We start from the raw sequence: 26,044 nt of genomic DNA on the forward strand, positions 1-26,044 counted from the left end.
TTCAGACAATTTAGGGGCAAAAATCTGCTGGCCACCAAAATGTGTATAGGTTGACCTGTTTTTACCAATATTTATTGAAATTGTAGATGTATTAGGGTCTTATGGGGTCCATATACCTCCTCAGGCCCATATTAGTGGAAAGGCCACCAAGGCCCGGGCCTAGGGCGGCAGTATTTTAGGGGGACGGCAGTATTTTAGGGGGGCGGCAGGCCGTCCAACCACATCCACATTGGTTCAGAAACACTGGGGATCCGCAGGAAATACAATATTGTTTTACAATTTCCTGTGTTCCAATCCCCAGTACTCCAGATCTGATTAACATTTGCATATGTGCATGAATAAAGGGAAGGGGATGGGGGCGATGAACGTCAGCAGGCCTAGGGGCACCCGCTATGTAAATCCGTCCATTTACCTCCTGGGCCCCCCTCTGTAGTGATGCCCCTGGTGACAGGCAAATCTGTCCCATTTTACTTCCTGGAAAAACTTGCAAATCAGTGAAAATTTGAAAAAGGTGTATTTTCACATATTGATTTACTTTTTTAGACTTTTATTTCCCTGCACATGTGCTATCTTTGGGGTTTTGTAGCTGGTTTTAAAAATTAGACATGGCAACCCTGCTTCCTGCTAATCTCTACTATAACACTGTACAATGTATCTGCTTCACGAATAATGGGAAAGTTAAAGGGGAACTCCGGCTTCCAGACCAAAATTTGATAAAGAGGCCCACATAACACAGAAACCCTTAATATACCCATCACCGTTACCTGTTTCTTCAAAAAGTATGAATAAATGCCATTTTCTTTGCTGAAATCCAGCTGCTTAACAGTTCTTTTCTTTCTGCATCACTTGAAATCCTGGCAGGGAAGGAGGGACTAAAATACTGATGTTACAAATTCTAACAACTTCTCCAGAGCTTACAGACAGCATGCAGGAACTACATAACCCACAATGCATTGCACTGGGATGTTCCTTTCCTTATTGAAATCACGTGTGCAGGGAATTGTGGGGTTTGGATAGGGTTGCCACTTGGCCGGTATTTTACCGGCCTGGCCGGTAAAAATGATGGTTGATCCCAATGTTATTAAAAGGGAAAAAAGATAAATATATAGGAAGGCTGGTATTTTTTTGGCAACATACCGGTAGGGTTGCCACCTTTTAAAATAATCTATACTGGCAGGTGGAGGGGGGCGGTGTTAAAAGGGTGGGGCCACGACGATAAAGGGGGTGGGACCGTGATGCGCTATTGGCTGGCCGGGTCATGACATCAAAGGGGCGGAGCCATACGCGTGAATTTGGCAAGAAGCCCAGGAAAACGGTAAGTTTGGAGCAGGCTGGGCTTTTTTTAGGGGTATTACAAATTTACCGGCAGCTACATTTCCGGTAAATTTGTAATACCGGCCCCGGCCTTGGCTGGTGTTTTACCGGCTAGGCCGGTAAAATACCGGCCGGGTGGCAACACTAAATACCGGCCTTCCTACATATTTATCTTTTTTCCCTATTAATAACATTGGGATGAAGCAATTTTTTTACCGGCTAGGCCGGACAGGTGGCAACCCTAATGGTAGTCAGTCAGCTCAGCAAAGTAGTCAGACAGCTCAGCAAAGTAGTCAGACAGATCAGTAGAAGAGCAGGGGGCTAGGCTTAGGGAATTGTCAGAAACCATTAAAAATCATGAAAAGTCTGCATATTTTTTGATTGGTGTTTATTGTAAAGTTGCTTGAAATTATGTATACTTTTCAAAAAGCTCAAGTTCTGTTTTTGTGGAGTTCCCCTTTAAGGCGGATACAGACTCAGAATGTGAGTAAAAAAGCCGTGCGCGTTACAGCCCCAGTGTCCCTGTCCGCCTCTTCTCTCTACAGCGGATTTGTTATTTTTTAACCAGAGCTGAACGTTGACCTAGTTACATCGCTGTGAATAAAGCTCACTCTCAGCGACACGCCTGCGCGATGTTTGTGCCAATAAAGCTTGTTGAAAAAAAAAAAAAAAGTCCGGCTCAAACACAGGGAAGGGGGGAGTCTGAGGGGTTGAGCGGAGGCAGCAGAGAGGAGCTTACACTGAGTCGGAGCTGCCGGTGTAGCAACTGGGCGCCTATTTGACGTGTGAGCTAAAGGCAAGAAGTACACATGAGCCGACTGCCTGAACCACACGGTGTTGTGAGTCCGCGCACTGCTCAGTCTGCCCTAACAAGTTCCTGGGATATGTCAGCAATGAATGAGCCTATGCAGCCTGGACTTTGCTTTATTGCCAATGCATTGTAGCCACAGACGCTAGAGGATATTCTCCTTATTTCTGCAAGAACTCTATTGCCATGGCCAAACACTGCCAGGGAGCAGCGGCAGAAGATATTAGCGCCGTGTCGGACGAGGAGCTGCTGCGCTGGAGCAAAGAGGAGCTGATCAAGAGGCTGAGGAAAGTGGACAATGAGAAGATGAGCCTGATGCTGGAGCACGGCAATATGATGAAAGATGTCAACAGGAGGCTCCAGCTGCATCTCCATGAGATCAGGGGGCTCAAGGATGTCAATCAGAAACTTCAGGATGAGAGCCAGGAGCTCAGGGAACTCTGCTGTTTCTTGGATGATGACAGACAGAAGGGCAAGAAACTGTCCAGGGAATGGCAGAGGTTTGGGAGACACTCGGCCACTGTCGTGTGGAAGGAGGTTGGGACTTACCAGCAGAAGCTGAAGGAGCTGGAGGCAAAGCAGGAGTCTCTAGTCAGGGACAACCTGGAGTTGAAGGAGATCATCCTCATGTTAGACGAGGAGAGGAATGGCCCTGGCTCCAGAAGCTCCATTGATAGTCAGAACAGCTTGACCAATTTGAATGGAGGTTCCGGCCCTAGAGATGTGGGGGACGGCAGCAGCACTTCCAGCACCGGCAGCGCAGGTAGCCCTGACCATCACCATCATCACCACCACCACCACATCAAAACGACCGAGAACAAAGCTGGGACAATCAGGAAATCAACTGATGACCTGTCCGTCCCCCCTCACCACAGAAGTATTCCCAATGGCTTGAATGGTAAGACCCATCCATGATTCTGTCATGATTTTTATGCTGTAGTTTTTATTTCTAAATGACACTGTTTACACTGCAAATCATTCACTCTACAATATAAAATGTCATTCCTGAACCAGCAAGTGTATTTTTTTCAGTTGTAATATTGGTGTGTAGGCGCCATCTCAGGTCATTTCGGCCGGTCACGTGCTTTCAGAAAGAGCCAGCACTGTTGATGGGACTGTTGTTTCTCCTACTCAATGTAACTGAATGGGTCTTAGTGGGACCTGGATTTTACTATTGAGTGTTGTTCTTAGATCTACCAGGGAGCTGTTATCTTATGTCAAGGAGCTGTTATCAGGCTGCCGGGGGGGGGGGGGATGATATCACTCCAACTTGCAGTAAAGAGTGACTGAAGTTTATCAAGGCACAAGTCACATGACTGGGAGCAGCTGGGAAACTGACTATAAGTCCAGCCCCATGTCAGATTTCAAAATTAAATATAAAAGAATCTGTTTGCTCTTTTGAAAAACCGATTTCAGTGCAAAATTCTGCTGCACTCTTAATGCATTTTGAAAAACATGTTTTGCCATTTAAGTGCTCTTCACATAACCTCGGTTGTCATTATGGTTACCCTGGTGATGTATCCGTTTATTTCAAGTTCTCTGTAAAACCCAGCATTTTACACATTTACATATGAATTGGGGTTCGGCACCAGCATTTTTTATCAACTAAATTCTGTCCGAAAGTTGTTACCATTAGGTTCGTTTTTGGATTGGCATTGGTACGAAATGTGACCATTTAAACAAGAAATGTTATCGTATTTCCAAAATACCAACATTTTCTATAGTACTGTGAATTTTATATAAGAATGTTATGAAGAAGTGATACAAGCAGAAACAATACAGTCGTCCGAGACTCTGACAACTTGCAGTTTAGTGAGCTAGCCTACACCACATCTGATATTTGTAACGCTCATCTGAAATGGATTGTGTTAAACACAAATGCCAAGCTCCAAAAAACATTACAATTACAGGCATTTCCTTCAGGGCTGTACAAGGGTTGGTTACTTACAGATGAGAACTCCTTGTAAAAATGATAAGAGTTTAAAGAAGCCTTGCTGGCCATCACTTTCACTGCAGTGCTTCCACAAAAGATGGAGTTCCCAATGCCCATAATATGATCGTTAGTGATGGGCGAATAAATTCACCTGGCACAAATTTGCGGCGAATTCCCGTGTTTCTTCAATTTCCGTTTTTCCAAATTTTTTAATTAACACTCAAATTGCTAGTTTTTTTTCTTCGTAAAAACGTTCTAATTGCTAGATTTCTTTTAGTGAAAATGTTCGAATTGCCCGATTTTATCATGAAAACATAGGAAATGCACTATTTTTTCGCGAAAACGTTCAAATTGCACTATTTTTTCGCGAAAACGTTCGAATTGCACTATTTTTTCGTGAAAACGTTCAAATTTCAAGTTTTTTTTTGTGGACTTTCAGATTTCACGATTTTTCGCAAATTTCACAAATTTGCGAGTTTTTCTGCGAAGCGAAATGGGAGAAATTCACCCATCACTAATGATCATGTTTGTCATGGCCATTTGTCACGGGGCCAGCAGGTCTACATTATTAAATCCATCTATTTGTCACCATACATAATAGTGATCCTTCTGAATATGGAATTCCATTAACTCATGTTCCTGGAAATATGAAAGTGCCCCGGCGAATTAATTATTTATTTGTGGTGTTATTTCTTTCTTATTGCCAATGTTTTCTAATACATGGCACATCTTTTTACATGTAATTGTGAATCACTGTAGAGCTGTGGGCTAATAATTGTGTCAGGGAGTGAAGTGTAGTCCCATCAAACTGGCAGGTGGCTAACAGAGTTCTAAACTGTGTGGTTGATAATACCGGCCACAGCTGTAAATGGATCTGTTGTTGTTTTGTTTTTTATAGGGTTGTTCACCTTCCAACACTTTTTTTTAATTCAGTTGTTTTCAAATCAGTTCCCCAGAAATGTAAACTTTTTTCAATTACTTTCTATTTTCTAGTTGTGCCGGTTTTTATAATATTGAAGTGTAAAATTTCATTTTCACCTTCGTGTCTTTCTAAAGAAGCTCTGAGAGGGGGGTTCACCAACTTTTGTTTTTATTTGCGATTAGAAAATTGATACATTTAGGGGCAGATTTATCAAAGGTCGAAGAGAAAATTTGAATTAAAAAAAAAAAAAATCGAATTTCGAGCTAATTTTTGTGTACTTCGGCTAGGGAATAGTCCGAATTCGATGCGAATTTGAAAATCTAAATTTATCTCTTTAAAAATTCAACCTCGACCATTCGCCATCTAAAACCTGCCAAATTGCTGTTTTAGCCTGTGGGGGACCTCCTAGAACATATTTGGAGTCAATTGGTGGGCTTTGAAAAATCTAAGTTTTTTGGGGGGGAACTTGAAACTTTGAATTTGCAATTCGACCCTTGATAAATCGAAGTTGCGCATTTGAAAATTCACCTCGGACTGGCAATCAGGCTCGGACTGGCAATCTGTGGGTTCTGTCAAATGGCAGAGGGGCTGCTGTAAGTGTTGGCGCCGGGCACACTGGCAAACTCAAGTATTGATCAGACCAGAAAAGTAGTAGATTAAAAATTGAAGCTTTATTATATAGTCCTCTCTCGCGGTAGATGACTATATAATAAAGCTTCAATTTTTAATACATTGCACTGAGAAGGGCAATTACATGTAACAATAACTAGCAGTTGATCATCCAATTTTAATGCACAAATGCCTTTAACTGGTATCATAACCGACTGACCCTCTGGCCAAAAGGATAGACTCGGTGCAATTTTCCGTATATATTATGAGGACCCCATACTTTTTTGTTTGTTCCACTGAATGACTTAGAATGATGACATCTACAGAAGTAAAGAGGAGCTTTCACTGCTGAGACTCCTGAACTTGGACTGATCAACTAGGCAATCTGTTAAAACTCTCCCTTTCAAAGTACTATACATCCATAATGGGTCGGCATTATTGTCAGAATATACTCAATTACCACAAAACATGACCATATTCATTTGTAGCTAAGATAGAAGATAGAAACCTTCTCTTGTGGCTTGTTAGGAAGGGGCAGCATTTAAATATCCCAAGCAAAGGTTCTCCATGTATAGGACCTGCATGCTGTGAGTCTACTTCCATCTCCTATGGCTTGTGTCATATCTGGTTTGCCTCTTCTACTATGTTGCTGACAAAGCATTCTGGTTTGCCCATGTTTCATTTATCACCATTAGCCATCAGCTGCTCCATTTTCTAGTGTTTTGATTCCCAGTGTCCTTGTCTTTTGCAAAGAGTGGGCCCCTTAATGTGTCTGCACTTGTTTTTTGTACTTGTTGCCTGTAGGGATGAGACTAAAGCTGGCCATAGTTGTAAAGATTTTAAAAGATCTTTTAGTTATCGTGAGACCACGATTATCTCGAAACGATCATTTAAATGTACAGTTTTGTCCATCAACTAAAAAGACCATTTTAGGCGATATTGTCAGGAAAACTGCGAGTAACTGCCTGCTTGGCCCTGCAAACATAGATAGATAGATAGATTGCACTGGGACCGATACATTTTTTTTAACCTGGCCAATCAATTTTCTGACAGATGTCGGACGAAAAATTGTAAGATGTACTATATTTCAATACCGACTAATTTCACGATAATTTGACAGATTGGTCGGATTTCGCTAAAATCGGTCTATCACCTTATGCATAGAGGCAGGGCAGGCAATTACTTTCACTTTCCATTCTGCACTTACTAGATGTCACTGCTCTCCTCACATTCCCCCTAGTGATGTACAGGTCTGGATTTTGAATGCTATATTTTCCCTTTTTGCCTCTTTTAATTTGTGGTCATTGGCTGAAAACTATTGTTCTATGAGGCTAAAATGTAATTGTTATTAAAGTGGACCTGTCACCCAGACACAAAAATCTGTATAATAAAAGTCCTTTTCAAATTAAACATAAATTGCAATTTCTATTTTTTATTAAAGCATTCATAACTGTTGTAAACTCATTTAAAAATCTCAGCTGTCAATCAAATTTTGTCTGCCACTCCTCTATGCCTGTGGCATAGAGGCGGGGCAGACAATTACTTTCACTTTCCATTCAGCACTTCCTACATGTCACTGCTCTCCCCACATTCCCCCGTTCTCTTCACCATTTAATTGTGTAGCCAGGTCATGGGGATGGACATCAGGTCCCCCATTCTGGTGCACAAACAAGATTCTGAGATGATACAAGACTTGTCTTAATAACAGTGTGCAGAAAATGGCTGCTGCCTGCTTGTTATAATTATGAATTCCCAGACTGAAGGAAACAAGATTCAAATAATTTATATAGTGTAATAAAAGTTCATTTTGCTTGACTAATGTGATAAAATAGGATTTTGAATATTTTTTTTTGGGTGACGGGTCCCCTTTAATTTTAATGACTTATCCTCTTCTGGTCTTTTTTTTTCTCAAATTCTTGCCTGGTTATGATGGTAAATACGACCCTAGCATTATATAATGAAAGGATATAAACATTAAACATACAGAAAAACCTACAAAAAACAAAACGAGAGAGAGAGCCCTTAACAGAAGCTTACAAATTGTACTTAAATATCATCTGCCTGTGATTTTTGGTAAAACCAAATTGTTTGCCACACTAGTAATTAAACTGATTATTGCCTGAACAAGTCGGTAGTTTAGTGGTCCATGTGTAGACTTGAAGATGGGAGAAAACAAAATGGGATCAGGCCGTAGGTTAAATTTTCTCATGACTGACGGTTACCGTTCCCACACATGATTCCGTCATTGGCCCAGGGATCTTAGTGTGTGCAGCTAGCTTTATTTTAGGAAGCAATCGTTGACAATCCTTAGATTTGTTGAGAGTTTTCCAAAGTAATAAAGATTTACAAGTACAAACAATGAAAGAGTTAATGGTTTAGCAGCATTAATTGATTTTTTTTTTAGCCACTATAATTCATTCCTGTTTAGACTTCAATAATGTATTAATGGAACAATCACTCCCTGCAGTGCAAACCCGATATCCCTGCGTGCAGAATATAATATGCAGAATGTGACAATGAACTAGAAACGTCCCCTGTGGATCTGTATTGATTTCATTTAAAGCTCCATTGTATAAATCTTGATCTTTAACCTGTTAAGCATTTTATTTATAGACTTCATCATTTGCACATTAAACACACCATGAATAAGCAGTGAACTTCTCAGTCAGCAGGGCTTTTGGATGAGATGTTTTTCATTTTTTATATTATCCATATGATAACCACACAGATGCTGGAGAAACACACTCAGAGAAAAGCTGTTCCACTCATATAACATTTCAATTAAACATGGCATGGCTGCCAGACTTTTCTAAGAATATTTTTTTAGTGCACCTGGAATATTTCTACCAATATATTATGAAGGGACAAGGTCTCCAACTTCCAGGTTCCCTGAAGATTTTAAGGCTGCTGGAAGCTGTAGATTTTTATCTGTTTTCAAAGGGAAATATATCCTGTTTTATGAGCCTGCTTTATATATTTACCTTTTCTTATTTATATTCAACGAACATGTTCTGAACCTTTATTTGTGTATTTGTGGGGAAAGCCATCATTCCTTAGTAACTACTAGTTAATTGGGTCGAAAAAAAGACAAAAGCCCATCAAGTTCAGCCCCTCCCTAGTGCATGCCTTCAGTACTCCACTAGCAACTCTGGTCCAATTAGAAAATGTTCCATTTATCACCACTCCTTGTAATCAATTTCTTCTGCCGGTTGTCTTTCCAACTACAAATATGATGTTCCAGGCCAGTAGTCCTTAATTTGATCTACTGTTACTGTATCAAATGCTTTAGCAACATTTGAGTAGATCACATCCACTCCCATCCCATGTCCTAGGTTTCTGCTTACTTCCTGATAGAAGAAATTTAAATTAGTCCCTATTGAGTGTAAAACCATTGAGGCACAGAATTGTGATTTGAGATGTATTCCAGTATCTTATCTTATGTTGCCCCTTTCCTTTGCTTCCACTTATGTCAAAATAAAACCCTACAGTTTTCAGTACAAGAATTAGATGCCTTTTTGAATTATGGCCACACACTAGCAATTCACCAATCTCTCTGTACCGTGCCATAAAAGAACCGTGTAAAGTGCTTTACCAGTCATAGAGATGAGATCTTCTAGTGTCCTGAGGTAAATATCATTACTTCCTGGACCTTCCTTATTTACTTTTACACATCCTAGTCTGTTTTAAAACTTCCTCCAGTCATTGGTTCAATTATGGGAATTATTAGATTTAGCCTGATCAAAAATCCAATCCCCATTATGCACATTTTTACGGAAACTATGGTCAATATTATGAGTTTATATTTTGGGGAATATGTTTTGTAAAAAAATGTTGCTCCTCAATAGCAACAGAACTATTATTATCTAAGCTTCTGAGTTAAAAATACATACTGGCTGCACAATGCAAAGGAGTCAATTTCTTTCCTATCCATTTCTTCCTTTCCTTCCACCCACCCTCCTTCATATAACTCTTTTAAATATAAGGGTGACAGTTGTGAGGTGGGATAAGCAAAGCAACGTTGTCTAGTGCTTGCAGCAAATTGATGTTGTAATACAGTGTACCAGCAACACTGTACATAATAATGATGCCCCAATTGCTTATTGCTGCAATGAAGTTTATTATAACAAAAATATGTGCTCAGCCAAAAGTTGGTTCTGTTCTTGTTCAGACTTGCTTGCTAACGGGTTGTATGAAAAACAAAGCAAAAACATATCATCATGAACCCAGCTGAAATGACACAAATGTCAAAATATATACAGTTATTTGGAAAGGCTTACTGTAGTATTCGTGGATAAAAAAAGCAGAATTTTAAGTACTTGCCAGAAGCAGTTTTCTTTAACCCATGCTTCTCCATTTCAGCAAACTTTACCTGGTGCAACACAATGGGGTTGAATCTCACGTGGCTTACCTCAAAAAGAAAATGAAGAATTATTAATTGTTTGCCTGAGCAAAGTTCTCTCACAAGCTGCATCTATCACTGTCAGTCTTATTCCATGCCCACTACTGCCCTAAAAATGTATTTGCGGTTCTAGTACCAACATATGTTAGGTTCATGGGAACATGATCAGATTCGGGGAGATTAGTTGCCCGGTGACAAATCTCCTCTTCTTCAGGGCAACTAATCTCCCCAAACTGCCTCCCACCAACTAGAATCGCCGGCGAGATGGCACTCGGAGAGCTTCGTTTTCGCCCAAAGTTTCCTCGTGAGGCAAGAGATCGGGGAGATTAGTCGCTCCGAAGAAGAGTTTGTTGCCAGACTAATCTCCCCAAATCTGGGCGTGTGCCCTGGCCCTAAGGGGTAGATCTCCTTCCAAACATTTATTTACAGTACTTGCGAACTCTTCTCCTATACTACTTAGATATGCATCAATTAATGTAGCACATTGTTGTGACAGAGCATTGGCAATCTGTCTTACTGAGATGCTAGTAGGAATCAATAAAAACAACAGGGAAATTAACAAATTAATTAAGAAAAACAACAACAACAACAACAAAAAAGCAAAAATAGAATGCAACCGAAAGATAATATACTTAGGGCAGATTTGTCAAGGGTTGAAGTGAAAATTTAGAGGTAAAAAAATTGGAATTTCGATCTATTTTTGTGTACTTCAACTCGGGAATAGTCCAAATTAGATTCAAATTTGAAAAAAATTCCTCATAGGCTAACAGCCAGACCTCCTAGAACCTATTTGGAGTCAATTTGTGGACTTTGAGCAACCTAAGTTTTTTTTTTTTTTTTTTTTTTTTTTTTTTTGGGAAAAACTTTGATTCGTATTCGATCGAATGCGCTATTACTTCGATTTGTATGATCTGAATTCGATGTAAAATGTACCTATTCGATCGAAAATTTACCTATTCAATTTCGAAAATTCGAATTTAAAAATTAAATTTGAGCTATTTTCGTAAGGGATGTACTGAATCTGGGATTCGGCAGGAATTCTTTTGCCTGGCCGAACCGAATCCTAATTTGCATGTGCAAATTCGGTGCTGGGAGGGAAATCGTGTGACTTTTTGTCGCAAAACAAGTTAGTAAAATATTCGGTGCATCCCTAATTTTTTGTGTACTTCGACTATCGAATAGTCCAAAATTAAATTTGTACTGTCTCTTTAAAACTTTGACTTCGTCCATTCGCCAACTAAAACCTGCTGAATTGCTTTTTTAGCCTATGGGGGACCTCCTAGAATCCCCTATTTGGAGTCGTTTGGTGGACTTTGAAAAATCGAAGTTTTTTGGGGCAAATACTTTGTTTCAAATTCGATCGAATGCGCTAAAACTTAGATTTAAATTCACCCGATGTTAAAAACTTTGATTTTTTTTTAAATAAATTTAGATCGGTCTTTTTTTATTCAAATTTCGAAGTTATGGGAGTTCAAAAAAACTCCCATTACTTTGAAATTAGACCCTTGATAAATCTGCCCCTAAGTGTGGTGCAAACAGAATTGTGATTTTTTTTTTTTTCTGTTCAAAATGCGAATGTCGGTAAAAGCTTTTTAAATATGTCAAAAAAAAGTATTTATGTGCACACCCTGCGAGCGAATTACGCCACCACCACAAAACATTTTCGCAAATTTAAGTTACTGTAAACGCTATTATCACGCACAACAACCTCACGCATTGGGTGCGTGCGCTCTCGCAAACTCCCATCTCATTTGCGAAAAATGTATTCACAATGCGAAATTCGCAAAAAAACAGAAAGATGGGAACAGCAGTGCAATATTTAAGCGTTCCGGAAATATCATGGGCAATACAACTATTTGCGAATAAATATGCGCTGCGCAACATTTAAATGACCCCCAGTGTGTATTATTTAAAGTTCCATTGAAGTCAGCACAGCAGAGCTGATAACAAATATGCTGCGGTAACAATGCAGACTTCTTTTTCAAAGAAATGTTCTTTTATAACTATACATGATAGGAAAAAAGTATGTTTAAAGGTAAATTTAAGAATTATTTCTGTTACTGGTTTGTTAATCTGCGATTTCACTTTTGCACAGTGCTATGTAATATCTTGCCATTTTGTCTATAAAATTATTGTAAATGTTTGCAAAATCCATAAGGTGGCTAATACATATTATTAATCCCTTTGATTATTAAATTGGGACTGTTTCCATTTGTAAGAGCAATGCTGGTTCACTTTGTGAGATCTATTAGAACTAAAATGCGAAACAGATATAATGGCACCTTATATGCAAAGTTATATTTGGCTTTGTTTTACAAGCCTGGTGTGATCATATGAATCATTCTGCTTCAGTTACCACTTGTTGGCTACGGTGTCGACCACGGTCTTGACTCAGCAACTGAAGCTAAAATCTATATGCAGACGTGAAGTAGAAATACTGCAGATCATTAATGCAAAAAGATCTATAAACGGTCTCTTTTGGGTTTTCTAAATGTTTCATAAAATGACAACATAGGGCTATTATTCTGAAACCTGTTATCCAGAAAGCTGCAAACTGCAGAAACACCATTTCCCCTTGAGTCTTATTTGAAAATAAATCTTCATTTTGATCAGTTCTGGATTTTCTCTGTAATAATAAGACCGTAAATCGACATCAGTGCAAAACAACCCCCTATTAGGTTTTTTGACGTTTTTAGTAATCCTAAAAACACCCTTATCTGGGTAACAGGTTTTCTAGTTCTACCTACAAACATTGCAGCTATTCTATATCACAGATTATTCTATAGCAGTACATTGCTGATGTCTTCTCCATTGCATAAGAATTTCATATTCCAAAGGAAATAAAAAGGACAGTTCTATTTCCACTTTATTTGTTGCACTTGCTTGCCAGGCCCCAGCAGTCTGTGTGTTATTGGGTAAACATTCTGCTGTTTTCCCACACTTCTGCACATATGTGAGAAGAAAAGCGATTGATTTTCTAGCTAAACCGTCTGCTGTGCTGGCTAGGAATACAACATACTCTGCTGTGGTACAGTTTAAAGGGATACTGTCATGGGAAAAAAAACCATATCAGTTAATAGTGCTGCTCCAGCAGAATTCTGCTTCTCAAAAGAGCAAACAGATGTTTTTATATTTAATTTTGAAATCTGACATGGGGCTAGACATATTGTCCGTTTCCCAGCTGCCCCCCAGTCATGTGACTTGTGCTCTGATAAACTCCAGTCACTCTTTACTGCTGTACTGCAAATTGGAGTGATATCTCTTCCCCCCCCCCCAGCAGCCTAACAAGAGAACAATGGGAAGGTAGCCAGATAGCAGCTCCCTAACACAAGATAACAGCTGCCTGGTAGATCTAAGAACAACACTCAATAGTAAAATCCAGGTCCCACTGCGACACATTCAATTACATTAAGTTGGAGAAACAACAGCCTGCCAGAAAGCAGTTCCTTCCTAAAGTGCTGGCTCTTTCTGAAAGCACATGACCAGGCAAAATGACCTCAGATGTCTGCCTTTATTACAACTACAAAAAATACACAATAAAAAGGGGTCTGAACATAGCTACTCTCACTGAAGTTCCTATCACATGAGGTTAAGTTGTGCACACACTCGTACTACACCTAAATTAATAATTTTACAGTATGAATAGTTCTCTTGCCAAGGCAATTTGAAAATGCCATTTTAAGAAAAATTTCCAATGTACATCAATAACAATTGAGTTAAAGTTATTTCTTCATGTAATTGCTAATGATAGTATTTTTCAGTCATTCTGTTCTCTGAACTGCTGATTCTGACTCTTGAAACATTTTGGCAGACACCAGGTAATTGGAGGAAAGCTGACTTTTGCTGCATTGTTTTCATGACTAGCATTACATAAAGAGAGAAACGCTTCAATGGAGTTCCCTTTTAATGCAGAATGAAATGAAACATAGCACATGGTTGTGGTGATCCATCAGTATACAGGTATAGGATCCCTTATCTGGAAACCCAATATCCAGAAAGCTCCAAATTACGGAATGGCTGTCTTACATAGATTCTATTTTAGCCAAATAATCCAAATTTTTAAAAATGATTTCCCTTTTCTCTGTAATAATAAAACAGTAGCTTGTACTTGATCCAAACTAAGGTATAATTAATCCTTATTGGAAGCAAAACCAGCCTATTATTTATTTAATGTTTAAATGAATTTCTAGTAGACTTAAGGCATGAAGACCCAAATTATGGAAAGATCCATTATCCGGAAAACCCCAGGTCCCGAGCATTCTGGATAACAGGTCCCATACCTGTAGTATAATTTTGGTGCTGTTCACTAAATCAGTTCTATGTGCACTGGCGTGAACTGACCACCTGCTAGAATTTATAGTTACCATTAAGGATGTGAATGTGTCATTTAAATAAACTTGTCATTGAAGATATTTTGTTTTTACGTTGTTAATAAAATTTACAGCCTTTAACGGTACTATAAACATCATTGCTGTTCAGCTAGTGAAAGGGAATTCAGGCACTGCTACCCCCTAAGGTAACCTGTTCCAATACAATTTTCCTTGAAACAATGAAGTTATTTTCTAACCACAAAGTGAAAATAAAGGATCAGGTTTTATGTTGCTTAGTGTCTTCACTTTAACCATTTAGTGAAACCCTTAGATGTACTCATAGCACAGTTTGGAAGAAAGATGAAAGTTTCTTTAGAACCACTTGACTGGTCATGCTTGATTTGCATCAAATTACAAGTGTTTCAGGCTTGTAGGATTAAGAAGAAAATCGAGTTTCTCATTAGTAAATATGAGCATCTAAAGGGAACATGGAAGAAATCTTTGTTGTTTTGTGTTACCGTGGGGAATGATAATAGCAAATACCTAAGTAATACATCTGGTAGCTGTTGCACAATGTAGGGAACAAAGTTGCCAGTCACTTAAAGGTATTTAAATCGGGCGTTAACCTGACCAATTATGTTTTAGAAGCAATATATGCTTTGCCATGAGTGTAATAAATAATTTGTGCAAAACATATTGCTAAAAAGATCAGTTGATACGTCATTTGACTACAAAAGGGCACTGTTTCATTGCAGTCAATGGATGAGGTTTACCTGTCCTGGTAACCTTTATTTGTATAAGGTAATACAAATGAAATCAAAGTGGATGTTGAGTCAAAAAGTAAATAGAACATTTTATTTATTTTATTTTTTTTTTTACCTCCTTACTAAAAAGGTTTCTTTGTTGGCTGTTAGACTGGCATTTTTTGGCTTGATTGAATAGGCTGTTGGAGTCTCCAATTATATGCAGCTTTGCATATGGCAAACCTATAACTTTCTAGACCAGGGACCTTCAACCTTTTTCACCCGTGAGCAACATTCAGAAGTAAAAAGAGTTGGGGAGCAACACAAGCACGAAAAAGTCTCTGGGGTGCCAAATAAGGGCTGTGATTGGCTATTTGGTAGCCCCTATGTGGACTTGCAGCCTACAGGAGGCTCTGTTTGGCAATACACCTGTTTTTTGATGCAACCAAAAATTGCCTCCAAGCCTGGAATTATAAAATAAGCACCTGCTTTGAGGCTACTGGGGGCAACATCCAGGGGGTTGGGGAGCAACATGTTGCTCACGGACTACTGGTTGGGGATCACTGTTCTAGACCGATGGTCTGTACATAGGTCAAGGCAAATGTGGTGTATTATCTGCGGGTGGAGAATTTCCTAATTCTGGTTATTCGTTATCATTTTAAGAACTTGTCATCAGTGCTGGTTGAATTAGACCAGAATACACCATCTTGATTACTGAGCTGCTACTTGGAAACATGAGAGGGGGAACATCATCTTTAAAACACAGTTAGTAAACAAATAATACCAGGATTTGGGCTGGCTGCTGTTTTCTAATCAATCTGCAAACTATACCAGCATCTGAAAAACCAAGAAAGAATTCTAAATATTGTATTGTGGTGTTTGTCATTCTTATTTGGAGGAATTGGCATACCCCATAACACAGGAAAGGTATGTTTTCGCAAAATAAACATGTTTGTTTAGACTCTGTAAGATGGAAGAAATGATGGAATGTTTTTAGCAAGCCGCTAGAGAGAAGAATGATGCTGGCAGTTATTGGGAGGTTGAGTAAAAGGTGACTTGCTAAGTAATTGCTCTGGGGCTGAAGCTGAAACTGCAGGAAGGTTTTCAGGTGACTGAAGAGAACTACCAGACTGGCACTCTGCTCACTAAATTATAGAGGAGCTGTTGTCAGAAATGTAAAACCTACCTGCATGCATTTGCTTTCAGTGTCTCGTGCTTACAAAGAGAAAGGGTTCAGTGAAATTCTGTCAGTAGCCAGCTCCAAGCTGCATGCTTTTAAACTGGTTTTCTTGTACTTGTTACTAAACAATGGCATAAAGCAGCTGCTTGACTCTCCCTGATGCATTGGATTTGGCATCTCTAAAGGTCCCCATAGACGCAAAGATTTTTTTTGCAGAAACAACCGATTTTAGCGAAGTCCGACCAATCCTTCGAAATTATCGTGCGGTTAGTGGGATTCGAACAATCGTACATCTTACGATTTTTCCGGCCAACGTCTGTCAGAAAATTGATCGGCCAGGTTAAAAAATCTTTATCGGTCCCAGTGCAATCTATCGATGTTTGCTACCCTTTGTTTTCCTGGCAATATCGCTTGAAATGGTCTTTTTAGTTGATGGAAAATTCGTACGAATGTTTCGAGATAATCGCGGTCTCACGATGACGATCAGATCTTTTAAAAATCTTTACATCTATGGCCTGCTTAACATAGGCGGAGAGGTTGCAGAAACTGGAAATCCTTTGCAATTTGTTCTGTTTCATTCTCCGTTGTATTCCCCTTTTGTAGAGTACTAAACAGTAACCACTTTTTTTAATTCTGTTTTTATGTACTTAAAGCTGTTAAATAACTTTTTCAATTGAGACTGAATTTGACTAATAGCCTATGGAATAAAGCACAGGGGTACTCATTGGGCCAGCAAAACACATGAATGAGTAGATTGCTGTGAATGTCTAGATTATACAGTTAGATTGTGTAGGATGTCCACAGTTATATACTGGTCACATGCCTATATACAATCCCATAAGCCACCCTCCTTGAAATTAGTCAGTGCAAGCACTGAAAGTAGTGCATGTGAATAACTAACAGACAAATGACGAGATAACCTGTAGCCTGTGGGATATAGTGCAACAATAAATAAGTGCAGAAAAAATATTTCACTAATTATATTTAAAGGAAAACTATACCCCCCAAACAATGTAGGTCTCTATAAAAAGATATTGCATAAAACAGCTCATATGTAAAATCCTGCTTCATGTAAATAAACCATTTTCATAATAATATACTTTTCTAGTAGTATGTGCCATTGGGTAATCATAAATAGAAAATTGCCATTTTAAAAAATAAGGGCCGCCCCCTGGGATCGTAGGATTCACTGTACTCACATACATACCAACAAACTATACATGTTAGGTCACATGAGCCAATTAACAGACAGAGTTGTGTCTTTTGCTTCCACACTTCTTCCTGTTACAGTTAGAGCTGCAGTATTTCTGGTCAGGTGATCTCTGAGGCAGCACACAGACCATCATGAAATGGTGGCTCAAGGCAAGAGATGTAAAAGGGCAATATTTACTTAAATATATATTCCAGTTTGGTAAGATTCTTTAATATGCCACTTAATATGATATAAACTATCTGTTGCTTAAGTGTTCATTTTGGGGGTATAGTTTTCCTTTAATTAGAACTGATTTATTTTCATTAAGAAAACTGTTTGCACTTTTTGGTTGCCAGGAGGTGGAGTAAAACATGAATTATTTGTGCACAATTAATTACCAATACATAACATTTAAAAACATTCTTTTAAAGGTAGAACGTGTATTTTAAAGTACCAAAATATACAAATAATACAACCCTTGCTTTAAAGTAAGAGTTTTCCTATATTACACAGCTATATTTCACAGTTAGGGGGGAAAAAGGGAATGTATAGGAAACTCCAAACTCGGGGGGGTTGGTTGGTTGAATAACCCAGAGCAAGTAAAACATACATTATAAATGTATGAACATATTCAAATAATGCAATCTGAATTTAAAGGTAGGAGACAAAAAGTACAGTAACATGTCTTTTATTAATCAACTAATAATTTAATTAGTGAATTGCATTTCATTTCTATTAACTATTAATTAATTCTTGGTATGTACCCCTGTGCCCCAGTTATGATTCATTGCTCAACCATCTATAAGTGCCTGCATTGCATTAGCTCTATATTTCACTGTACATCTGTTTGCTAGTCCCAGTCCCGGAGGTTAAGGGACAGAAAGAAAAGACGGGACTTCAGATGGGGCAGATGATGAGGTGCACAGTCAAGTGCAGAAAGTGAGTTAGAACGGGCAACTAGAAAAGAGCAGCAGGGACATGTAGGCGATGCCTGAGTAGGTTTATGGATCAGCATAAAATCCGGGAAGCGTCGTGAGGACAAGTAGAATGGTGAGGTGGCAGAGGCGATAGAAGGGATAACTGATTGGGGGAATATACTGTATAGAGGAGCAGAAAGATTGGGCCAGTGATATTAGAAAGAAGTCAGGTAGCAAACTGAATGGGGTGGATAGACCTTAGGGGTTTAAAAGTAAATTAAGTGTACAGTATGGGATAATCAAATTGAGATGGCAAGGCCCACCTTCACTGGCTGCTGCACACATTACTGCACCCCCACCCACATGCAAGTTTGTTTGTTCTCTTGTTCACCAGAGCAGCAGTCAATTAGATTGTAATCATCCAGCCTCGCAGTCCATTCCTACTCTTACGCATACATGCAGTTTGTGTAAACATACAGCTGTGGGAGGCTAGTATGGCCTTACGCACAGTTTGTTAAGGGGTAACTATCATGCAAATGAAAGTTTACTATAAGCTTCCTCATACTGAAATAAGAAACTTTCTAAATATGACCAATTAACAATTCTGCACTGTTTCTGAAGCAATCAAGTTTATATTCACAATTTCTCTCAGTATATTTCTCTTCATTCTTTTTTCATGCAGCAGTTGGGTGTCCGATGAATGATTCAATATTTCTTATAGGGGGGCTCCTTTCCTAGCAGATGTATTTGAGCTCACTCAAATAACTGATTCCAGTAAATACAAAATCTTAAAAAATAACTTTTGCACAAAATCTGCATGTAGAGAGACATGTCTGGTATTTTTCTTTTCATCATGTCTCTGTTTACTTGTTAATAAAATATAATATACATCTTTCATCATTGTATTGGACTCATCATTTTGTTATTATTACATTTCCAGCAATATGTTATATTAATATACACGTTGGGTCATCAATAACAATGTTGACAATGAAAAGATATATACTAAGCTTAACATAAGGAATAAATCCTAAAAATAATATTCTAATAAAATATTTTAAACTATTAACTCCAATAGTCCTTGTTTTAGATCTGGTAACTAGATACATTTATTCAAAGCTTTATCATAATAACACTTAGGGGCCGATTCATCAAGGGTCGAATATTGAGGGTTAATTAACCCTCGATATTCGACTAGGAATTGAAATCCTTCGACTTCGAATATCGAAGTCGAAGGATTTAGCGCAAATTCTGCGATCGTACGATCGAAGGATTATTTCTTCGATCGAACGATTAAATCCTTCGAATCGAACGATTCGAAGGATTTGAATCCAACGATCGAAGGAATATCCTTCGATCAAAAAAACTTAGGCAAGCCTATGGGGACCTTCCCCATAGGCTAACATAGCTTTTATCTGCCGAACTAGGGGGTCAAAGTTTTTTTTTAAGGAACAGTACTTCGACTATCGAATGGTCGAATAGTTGAACGATTTTTACTTCGAATCCTTCAATTCGAAGTCGTAGTCGAAGGTCGAACTAGCCCATTCGATGGTCGAAGTAGCCCAAAAAACACTTCGAAATTCAAAGTTTTTTTACTTCGAATCCTTCACTCGAAGTTAATGAATCGGCCCCTTAAGGTGGTGAAGATTGTTCTAAGGGTATCTATTCTATACATGGACAAATTAGTTTTGGTCTATGGGTAAGAATCTAATTTAGCTAATCTGTAGCGGAAAGGAGGAAGATTTTTTAAATTCTTCCCAAGGTTGCCATATAATGGTATGGATCTCTCTTTTGTTCTCAATTATTGCTGTTAAGTAGTGCATTTCTTGAACATGTCTGGTAATTTTAATTGAGTAATACATCTTCTAGGCAAAAGGATCCCCCTATAAGATATATTCTATCATTCATCTATCACCCAACTCCTGCCTGAAGACAGAATGAGGAGAAACAGATGCTGAGAGGGGAATAGTGAAGACAAGTTTGATTATTTCAGAAACAGTACAGAATTTTTAATTGATTCTATTTAGAAAGTTTCTTATATCAGTATGCTAAAGTAAATATTACATTTTCATTTTCATGATAGCTCAGACCTGCAGTTAGTTCTGAGAGAGGAAGAAGAGGCCAGCATTGATGCCATGTAGCGGTCGGACTAGTGGCAGCAGTAGCGGAGCCTATTGGGACAGAGTCCCACCAGGAATTTTCCTCATGTCCAAGTGGGCCAGTCTGACTCTGACGGGAACGTCCAGGGAAAGCCTAATCAGAAAAACACAACTTTATAAAGAAATAATATATAGAAATAATTATGATCAGAAATTATTATTTCCTAGCTGCCATGGTTGTCTTTGCACCATGTCTTTGACTTTGTGCAATTTCATATGTAAGTATTATTCTAATTCTTTCAGGCAGCAGACTGTAGAATGGCACAAGGCTAGGTATAACAAGTGCAGTGGAGATCTGTATTTGTATGGAGGAAATCCGTGCAATTGTTTATGTATACTAGGAACTGTACTGCCTACAAGCCCCAGATAACCTGACACTATAACCTGCACATTAGGCCCCAGAGATCCATATGGATTTCTTACAGAGACAGTATGTGAGAATACCATCTAGAAGTGAAGCTTCTGCTGTGTCGGAGCAGATTTCTTGGGGTCTTTCTTTCAAGAGGGTGTATTTGTCATTCACAAATCTGAGTATAAATGAAATCCTTTATGCTGTGATGCAGTTGATGGGTGTATATTTAGGCTGTTTCACCTGGGTGTTCCAAAGAGCTGTGACTTGCTTAGGCAGCACCATTCCTTCTGTGCCATGAATGGGAGGCCACACCTTAAGCTGGCCATAGACGCAAAGATCTGATCATCTGACATTTTTCGTCCAGCGGAGATCGGTCGTTTGGCCGATCAGACAGGTTAAAAGATTTCTGTCGGCTGTGGGTAATATCTCTGCATGTATTGCCGATCGTATGATTTTCAGAGGGAGTCTGTCACTAGCTTTGGTCGCACATAACTTTCGTATGATTGCTGTCAGGGGCAGAACATCGACTGATCTGTTCTTTTGTACTGTATTTGATCGGAATGGTTAGTGGCAGGTCAGGATATGGGGAAGTCCGATCTTACGTTGATGCATACGATTGGATCCTTGTGTCTGTGGCGAGCTTTACTCACAAATTCTCTACAATGATTTACAAGCACAGTTAGCACCAGGGAACCTAGCTGAGCATTGTTTACATGGAACAAAGCTTTTATTGCCTCCTTCTTACTTAACAGACCATATATTCTCTGCCTTTATCTTTAAAAGCTTTGCAGCATTATATCAGGGTCTGAATACCCACAGTGTTTCCCAGGGATTTTCACTTCAGCCCACCTCCTTCATGCTGTTCCAATATTATTAAATTAATTCAGGCATCAGTGTCTTTACTGAGAACTCTTGCTCCTATTATAGTCTTTTTAGTCTGAAATTAACCATAATGTTTTAATAAAAATGAGAAGATCTTACTATCTTTTGAAAAAGGCACTAAGGTTTACCAGATGCAGTTACCCATAGAAACAAAAAAAAATGTTTGCTTTTTAACAGGTAACCCTAAATTATTCCTAGCTGATTAGTTGCTATAAGTGATAAAACTTGTAGCAAATTATGCAACTATTACACAATCCCTATATTATTTATCATTTTGTCATTTTCTACATTTAGGGATTTCTTCCAAATTGAAATAAGCCATGCAATTTCTTTTGTTTTCCCCTGACATTTCTAGTGTATTTGTGGGCACTTGCTGCTAAATCTGTATGGGGTCTCCGTCCTGGTGCAAAAGTTCCTATTTTGTATACAAGGCACAAGTTTTATTAATGTTAAGCAGAGTACACAAAGAATGCCCCGTTCAAGTAAGATGTAAAATTCGTGGTGCCCTGTGCCTTAAACTGGCCATAGACGTGCAGATTTACCTTCATATTGGACGAACAATAGTTCTGTGCTATCTCCCGACCTGCCACTAAGCATTCTGATCAAATAAAGTAGTTCTGCCCCTGACAGCAATCCTACGAAAGTTATGTCCGTCAAAAGCTGGTGACAGTCTCCCACTGATATTGTCAGATTGGCAATACATGCAGAGATATTATCGGTAGCCGACAGAAATTTTCTAACCTGTCTGAACGACCGATCGCTATGGCACGAAAAATGTCGGGACAATCCACACACGGCCCGAAAATCGTACAAAATGGAGATTGGTGCGATCAAATCTTTGCATCTATGGCCAGCCTATTGCAGCAAAGGAGGCAGAACTACTTAATTGTTTATTATATATTTTACAAAAATAGGCACTGGTGAAAAAGCCACAGACTTTTTGTGGTATATACTGAATTTCTGTTTATGTGTGTGTGTGTGTGTGTGTGTGTGTGTGTGTGTGTGTGTACCATAGATCCATTGAAAAGTCACCCTCTTAACAGACCCTTTTATGTTATTTGCTGGATGCTAGTGAATAAGGTGCAATGGATGAACTGAAACAAAGTGACTGGATGTATGGGGAAGTTTGAGAATGGAGGACATATTCCTGCGTGCTTGCTGCTAGCCTGGGCACAATTTTACATTAATTGGATTTTAGCTGATTCTGTCCAACAGTTAAGAACAAGTAAGGACTGATACCCGGTGAAAAAATGCTTACTGTGTGAAAATGAACCTGAAGTGATGAGTCTCTGAGACAGTACAAAGGCCCTACACTCAAACTCTGCCATCCGTAATCTCAGGATGGAGATTCCAGTCCTATGGAATGGGAGCAATTAGTGAGCAACATTCAGTATGAAAGCATGCAAATAGCTTGCATTGTGGATTCTAGATTCATGCTGCTTTCTTTACCCCCACGTGACAGAACAGTCAGCATCCTATTGTATCTCAGAGCTTTGTGGAGAATTCCAGTATGAAGACACAATTCTTTGTCTCCAAAAATACTGGTGTTACATTTCACATTTTTACAGATTTCTTTTCATTTGAATTCTACTTTAAAGGGGACGTTCGCCTGTGAAACACTTTTTTCAGTTCAGTTGTTTTCAGATTGTTCACCATAAACAAAGACTATTTTCAATTGCTTTCCATCTTTTATTTTTTTCCCATTTTCCCAAAATATAGGTTTAAAATTGAATGTTCCTGTCTCTAGTTTTTCTGTCTGGCAGCTCAATGATCCAGGAGCATCTGAATTGTTACTATTTGCTACATTTAGTTGCTACAATTAGTTGATTACATTTAGTTGCTACAATTAGTTGATACATTTCTGTGCAGCATCTGTGGAATATTAGCAACTATTGTATCAATTTGAACAACTGCCTTTAGTGAAACCCAGGAATTCTCCTCAGCATTTACAAAGATAACAAATGTATCAACTACTCCCATATGTAATAGAAGTCACTAAGTTTTCCCAGGAGCAGTTACCCATAGCAGCCAATAAGATGTTATTTTATAAATGTTCCACTAAAGTGCCACAAAACCAACGTTTCTTGGTTAAGCTGCTTCTAATACAGTTAATAATGGATGGAGGGCACACCAAAAACGTTCAAAAATTAGCAGGAGGTGCAAAAACAAACGTTACCCCTACCAAAGGTAACCAATGTTAATACTAAGTCAAAATGTTTGCACACTCAAAACAAAAAAACAATTGGACATAAGGGTGGTTTGAAAAAATAATTTTTACTATTATTCAAGAAAACATTTTACATAGATAATGCCATACAATACATGGCGCAATTTATACAATGTTAAAAAGTAGCATAGAAAATCAATCACCCATTAGTCTCATGTAGCAAGCAAGAAATCAGCAAGGGAGCGGATACACCTACCAGAAAAATGAGAATGGCCCCAACGTTTCGGCACCAAGGCCTTTGTCAAGGGGATTCTTATAAAACATGTACATAAAACAGGGGAGCAGATCTGTGTAAAAATTTCACATTCACATTTCCTACTTTGATCATTGTGTCAATGCATTAAAATGCACTGCTCTGTGCAGACAAACTCAATTCTGTGCTATAGGTTGCTAGAAAATAATTTGCATTTGGAGTCAAATTTGGTGATGGAGCTGTGCGGGAGATGGGCACTGATATGACCAGTATAGGTGTAATTTGCAGCTATTAGCTGCTTAAAGCTTGTCCTTCATACAACATTTTTTTTGGGGATATGTACGGAAGGGTGTGGGGCGATAAACAGAGCCGGCCTAGGGACGCCCAGTCAGTAAATCCGGGCTTGTTTCAATCCTTTCAGCAAACGATCTATGTTTTGCTCTAAAGGGTGATAGTGAGAATTGATGTGCCTAAAGTGCCCCTGTTTTTTGTACCTGTTATAAAAATGAATGCACAGTGCGGTTGACAGGTGCCGTCTTGTAGAGTCCTGCAGTGGGTCGGGTACCCGCTGGTTACCTGTGGTACCCTGCGGGCTGCAGGTAGGAGTTTCAGCAGCGGGTATAGACATGGATCAGCGGTTCTCCAGGTTTGCGGGTCGGGTCGCGGGTCTTTTCAATAGCGAGTTTTATTCCTTTTTTTCTGATCATGTCTACTGCTAATGATGTCACTTCCGGTTTACAATGACAGCACTTCCTGTTTCTTGATGGTCAGCGGGTAGTGGATCGGGTTGTGGATCAGGTATGGGTCGGGTTGGGCAGCGGGTCCAAGATGGTAAGTATGCGGGTTGCCTGTCGCAGTTCGGGTTTAACAAATTGTTCCACGCAGGACTCTTGCTCCATTTTGTATTATATTCTATCAGACTACAATTTCAGAGTAGAGCAGTTAAGGCTAAAGCTTCAACTATGCATGCTCAGTATCTGCTATTTCACACAAGAGCAGTAGCAATCTGGGATACCTACTCATTTTAAGACATACATATATTTATATATGCTATTTTTGCAATCATCTAAGGAAATGAGCATGTTCCAAGCAGCTGTTTTAGCTTTTAGCAAGGATGCTGCACTGAATGAGTCTATATGCATGTCCCAGATGGTGATATCTGAAGGCAGGAATTGGCCTTTCACCCTTTTATAGGATCTAAAACTCTGTAAGGCATAATATTGACTTAAGTTTGAGGCGGCATAATGTTTCCAGTCTGTCTGCAGGAGCCTTTAAAGAAACCATTTGTAGTCTGAGAGGGCACATATCACCTTAAGCACAGCAATCCAGGAGATATAAGGGTCGTCTTCACATAAATCATAAAGCAGGCTTACAATTTAGGGATTCAGTTGTAAGTGGGAATACCTTCTGAAATGCTGTATATTTTGCTGTGTTTAAAACCCCACTGAAGTATGCATGCAAAGACGGTTTTTAGCGTTTTAACAGAAACAATTCTCTGTATTGTCTGGGTATTTTCTGGCAATTAGTAGCCCCGACAAATAACAGTGTGCTATTGCTCTTACAGAACGAACATTTACTGAGCAGCTCCTTGGCTAAAGGTTATTACTTCCCCTTTAGATTTTCCTTAGTTTATGCAAGTCCCAAAACAGATTGAGATGCTGGGAATCCTTCTGCCTTGCCCTGTTTGATCGATGATATATCAACCCCTTTATGAGAACTCCATAACGACTATGTTTAAAATGTATTATTTTTTAAGCAGCAGAATTCAAGAAAACCAAATCTATCTGGTCTTTTATCCCCCGGGGAATGTATTTCTAATGCCACATTTTCCATTTTGTTCATATTAATAAGAATACTGAACTTGGCTGCTGTGTTGTTTACCTCAGCTTTCGTCATTGTAAATC

At 38.9% G+C, this 26,044-nt stretch overlaps 1 protein-coding gene across 2 annotated transcripts in view; it reads left to right on the forward strand.

The window, feature by feature from the left end:
• The first annotated feature begins 1,980 nt into the window (after positions 1–1,980).
• ccdc85c.S (coiled-coil domain containing 85C S homeolog) overlaps positions 1,981–26,044 on the forward strand; it is a 94,264-nt gene continuing 70,200 nt past the window's right edge. Inside the window, exon 1 of one of the 2 annotated variants that reach the window (XM_041574318.1) lies at positions 1,981–3,020. In XM_041574318.1, coding sequence (XP_041430252.1) covers positions 2,309–3,020 — 712 coding nt within the window. In that variant the 5' untranslated portion in view covers positions 1,981–2,308. 2 annotated transcript variants of the gene reach the window in all.

The sequence above is a fragment of the Xenopus laevis genome, chromosome 8S, assembly GCF_017654675.1.
Source record: "Xenopus laevis strain J_2021 chromosome 8S, Xenopus_laevis_v10.1, whole genome shotgun sequence".
NCBI lineage: Eukaryota > Metazoa > Chordata > Amphibia > Anura > Pipidae > Xenopus > Xenopus laevis.